This window comes from Dendroctonus ponderosae, unplaced genomic scaffold (assembly GCF_020466585.1).
Source record: "Dendroctonus ponderosae isolate FM_Combo_2020 unplaced genomic scaffold, Dpon_F_20191213v2 Dpon_F_20191213_2, whole genome shotgun sequence".
NCBI lineage: Eukaryota > Metazoa > Arthropoda > Insecta > Coleoptera > Curculionidae > Dendroctonus > Dendroctonus ponderosae.
Window position 1 is genome coordinate 7,503,498 of NW_026018165.1, and position 4,065 is coordinate 7,507,562.

General features: G+C 33.4%; 3 protein-coding genes across 4 annotated transcripts in view; 1 reads left to right on the forward strand and 2 right to left on the reverse strand.

Moving 5' to 3' along the window:
• LOC109537829 (telomere attrition and p53 response 1 protein) overlaps positions 1-1,226 on the reverse strand; it is a gene marked incomplete in the record, with an annotated part of 9,951 nt that extends 8,725 nt beyond the window's left edge. Inside the window, 1 exon segment of one of the 2 annotated variants that reach the window (XM_048664079.1) lies at positions 780-1,226. In XM_048664079.1, coding sequence (XP_048520036.1) covers positions 780-957 — 178 coding nt within the window. 2 annotated transcript variants of the gene reach the window in all.
• A 166-nt stretch (positions 1,227-1,392) lies between these two features.
• LOC109537827 (AN1-type zinc finger protein 2A) lies at positions 1,393-3,178 on the forward strand. The gene has a single exon (XM_019904735.2). The coding sequence runs from the start codon at positions 1,612-1,614 to the stop codon at positions 2,260-2,262; it is 651 nt and encodes a 216-aa protein (XP_019760294.1). The 5' UTR covers positions 1,393-1,611; the 3' UTR covers positions 2,263-3,178.
• Positions 3,179-3,607: 429 nt separating this feature from the next.
• Positions 3,608-4,065, reverse strand: part of LOC109537828 (cytidine deaminase) — a gene marked incomplete in the record, with an annotated part of 1,998 nt that continues 1,540 nt past the window's right edge. The window contains 1 exon segment of the mRNA XM_019904737.2: positions 3,608-4,065.

Sequence of the window (4,065 nt, forward strand, 5' to 3'; positions counted from 1 at the left end):
CAGTTTTAAATAGTATAAATAAATGAAAGTAAATTCAGTAAAACCAAGACTTTGCAGGTAAATTTCAAAAAACACTCAATGCTAATTATTGTTATTAGTGATTCAAAGTAAATAAAAATCGTTGTACCCGAAAGTTATAATAAAAGTAGTACAGACAAGAGACATTGAATTTTAGCTTGAATTTAAAACTTGTACTGATTTTTTATTTTAAAGGTATCTCAAATGAAATAGTTTTTTAGTTTTTCAGACAAGAATTTCAAGAATTAAGTGCGGAAATCAATATTTCGCATAAAATGAGTGTGCTGAAAGGAGCTCTATTTCGCTCAATAATCTCTTAGAATTTGCAAAACTATAAACTTTTTAATGGTGGAACACAACTGGTTTCGTCTTTGTATAAGCGGCTGTGTAATTTCGATAATATTTGATAGAGGGATAGAGATTTCAGGTATAAAATCTTTATCCCATAAAGAAATGTTATATTTTAAACTCAGGTAGAATGTCTACCTGAAGAATGGAAATGAAACTGGTATAAGCGTTGAAAATGTAAAGCGTTTGATCGAGCCCATTATGTACTAGCAGCAAGTTATACCGAATCACAATAATATAAAAAATATTCAATAGGTATATAGAAAATATATTAATTTGTTCAAGACAACAGCTGATTCTCAATCGATAACTTTCAAATGTCAACAAAATGTCTATGTAAAACTAAAAATAAACGCCCTTTCTTTCTTTCGATTAAAAAAAAGCTTTGTAGTTAAAAATTATGCAAAACCCACCTCTATAAAGCTGTGCTATGGCAGTAGCGGAGTCCTGAAAACTTGTCCAGACTCGTCGTTGGAAATATTCATTCTCCGCTGCCAAACTTTGTTCGTAAGCTGGTTGATTTTGAATAGCCTCGCAGCACTGCTGCTCCCATCCACTTAACCAAATTTCGTGCTCGTCCTCTCCGTTCATTCTGGGATTTGGGGTACACTTCAATCGAGTGATTTGTACAAAGTTTACCTATCCAAAATCATTTTAGCAGCAGATTAATGCTTAAAGAAAGGAGAAGCAAGGCTCTTCTAATCTTTAGTCGCAAATAACCTGCCCAGCTACTGTTTAATGTCACTTTTATGTCACTTGTCAGTAGGCTTTGCTCTTTGGGTGAAAAGGATAGCTCATGATGAAAACGAGTCAGTGGCAGTACTGTCTTTTTTGTTTTCTTGATATTAAGATCAGGCCAATTTTTTTTTTTCAACTAATCCGTTTTATATTATTAATGCATAATTTTATTATATGTTTTGTACAGTGATTGGTATTTATTTATTTTTTATTAGTGACACATTTTATATGCAATGGAGGATATGAAACCCGAACTACAGCGGAACAGTAAACACCATGTGTTTTGATTAGTTGTCATTGTCATGGCGTGATTTTTCAAATTTTTGTCAACTAATTATTATTCATCATCATTCATCAATTTCCAGATGTTTCTCTACATTTACTGGAACAATTCTTTAACTTATAAAGCTCTTCGATCTGATACTCTCTCATAGTTTGTTAGTGCGCCTTCAAATAAAGTTGTTTTTTGTCTCGCGCCATTTATTAGTGTAATAATTCTACTCAACAATGGAATTCCCTCACATAGGAAAACATTGCTCAAAACCACATTGCAACAAATTGGACTTTTTGCCGATAAAATGCGATGCATGTGATCTATTATTCTGTGATGAACATTTTCAATATACCACTCACAATTGCCTCAAAGCCTACGAGAAAGACAACCAAGTGCCAGTGTGCCCATTGTGCAACATTCCCATTCCAGTGCAAAAGGGGCAACATCCAGATTATATTGTTGGCGTCCACATAGATTCGGATTGCCAGAGCGACCCTGCCAAATCCAGAAGAAAAGTGTTCACCAATAAGTGCTCGTATAAGAAATGCAAAAACAAGGAAGTGGTTCCAGTTATTTGCAACGATTGCTCATTGAACTTTTGCCTGAAACACAGACACGCCGTAGACCATAGTTGTGAGGGGCGGGGCGCTAAACGACGATGGATTTTTGAGGCTCAACAGAATATATCCAAAGGTGTGCAGGGATCTATGAGTGAGGATGAGGCTTTGGCTAGGGCGTTGGCACTGTCTATGCAGGATTCCAGCCCATGTAATAAGAAAACCCAAGAGGAGCTCGATTTGGCTTTAGCTAGACAATTGCAGGCTTCAGAACAAGCTACTACTGCATCAAGGAGCTCGCAACAAGAAAGATGTAATATTTCTTAATTATTAAATTTCTCAAATCAAAACACGACATTTTAAGCTACATACTCGATACACTTTGAATGCTAAATGAGAAAATCTCAGTTATCAAGGTGTCTCAAATGATGGGCAAAACAGAGTGAGCCGAAATTAGGTTGCATTTTCTACGACTAAAAGTAAGGCAAACATTCATATCATCTAAGTAAAGTATGATATTTTTAAGTGCATAAGTACTAATTTTGTTTACAATTATGCTCTTTAGCAGTTTTATTTGAATCTATGTTAATTTCAAATCTATTTACTTTTGTTGTATTTTTCTTTGTTGTCCTATTAGTGCAATTAGAAGCTTTTTAACAACTGTGTTCTTATTATTGTTCAGTTATAGTTAACATTATTATCAAGTAACTTGCAAACAACTTTAAAGTGCGACACGTTTTGAACATAAATAAGAATTCAAAAGTTTAGAAATCAAATATCGAAAATTATTATAACTTTATAGGTAATTTAATATTATATAATAATTATTATTTTAAATTTAAGATACATTTCTCATAAGTGGTAGGAGTTGGATAGAAAAACGTGGAAAAATATGGTCGCCTTATTTTTGGTCGTAGAATATCCAGTTAAAGTTATGTAAAATGAGTTCTCTATAAGAGCAAAATTACTATAACTGAGTTTACTATAAGCGAATTTCACTGCAGGCCCATGACGGCATGCAAATTTTCAATCCAATAAAAGAAACACGAGACTAAAATTATTAATTATACGAAATTATACAAAAAACTGACGACACTTTTATAATGACCTAGTGCTGTTCATGGGACAAAAACACTATTTATTTAAAGAAAGTGACCAATATAGAATAACTTTAAGATAATAATTTGTAACACTTCTCAGGTAATAAGTTTTGGCTCTTACACTAAATAAAAACTTACAATCACTTACTTACATAAAAATGTTCAAAACACATAGCGCAATTAGAAAGTATGCTGTACTTTTGTTATCTCTTAGGATCAAACAATGAATTTAAAAAAGCAAATGTTCGCTAAAAAGCAGTTTTAAAAGAATTGACTACATTTTGGATTTCAGTAAAACGGTAATGCACAGGATGTTTCAAAAAAATGACCCGATGTTACAAATTTCAATGAAAGTATAGATATTTACTCCGTTGATGCAAAAAAATAGACGAAACTATAAAAAAAATTTGCGCGCCAGCTTTTTTAGAACAAAGTGTATGTGTAATTTTCTGATTCCATACCGATTACACTCAATTTAAAAAACACACTTGTATGTGATGATTTGGAGGAAACTATCAAATGCCCCCAATCCACCCCCCGTGAATGCAAAAGGGGCCAACTTTAGTTGTATCAAGCCTTAAAGAGGAGCGACCAATTTAATGAAAGTTCGCGTTTTGTTTAATAAAATACGTACCTACCTTTCGATTGATTCCTTTCAGATTGATTGATGATTTTTTTCTCATTTGCTATTTGCTATTTTACCAGCACACCATCGGCGTGGTGGGTTTCCTAATTAATTAAATACTGAAATTTGACTTCCAGTTACATGCAGCAGAGAGACGAGGGGATTCACCTGTTGGTGAAAAAAAACGAAACGTTAAGCTTGTGTGGGGGGAATCATTTTCGTATCGTTTGATACCTTCATCCAATTATCAACAGATTAGTGTTTTGTTTATTCCGTTTTGTAGCGTATTTTTCCAGATATTCAATCGTTTCCGGACTTTTTGGCCACCCTGTACATGTTTCTATTGTATCGAAGGTTCGAAGAAATAAGAGTAAAAAATGTTGCATAAAATACCTATGAACTGGT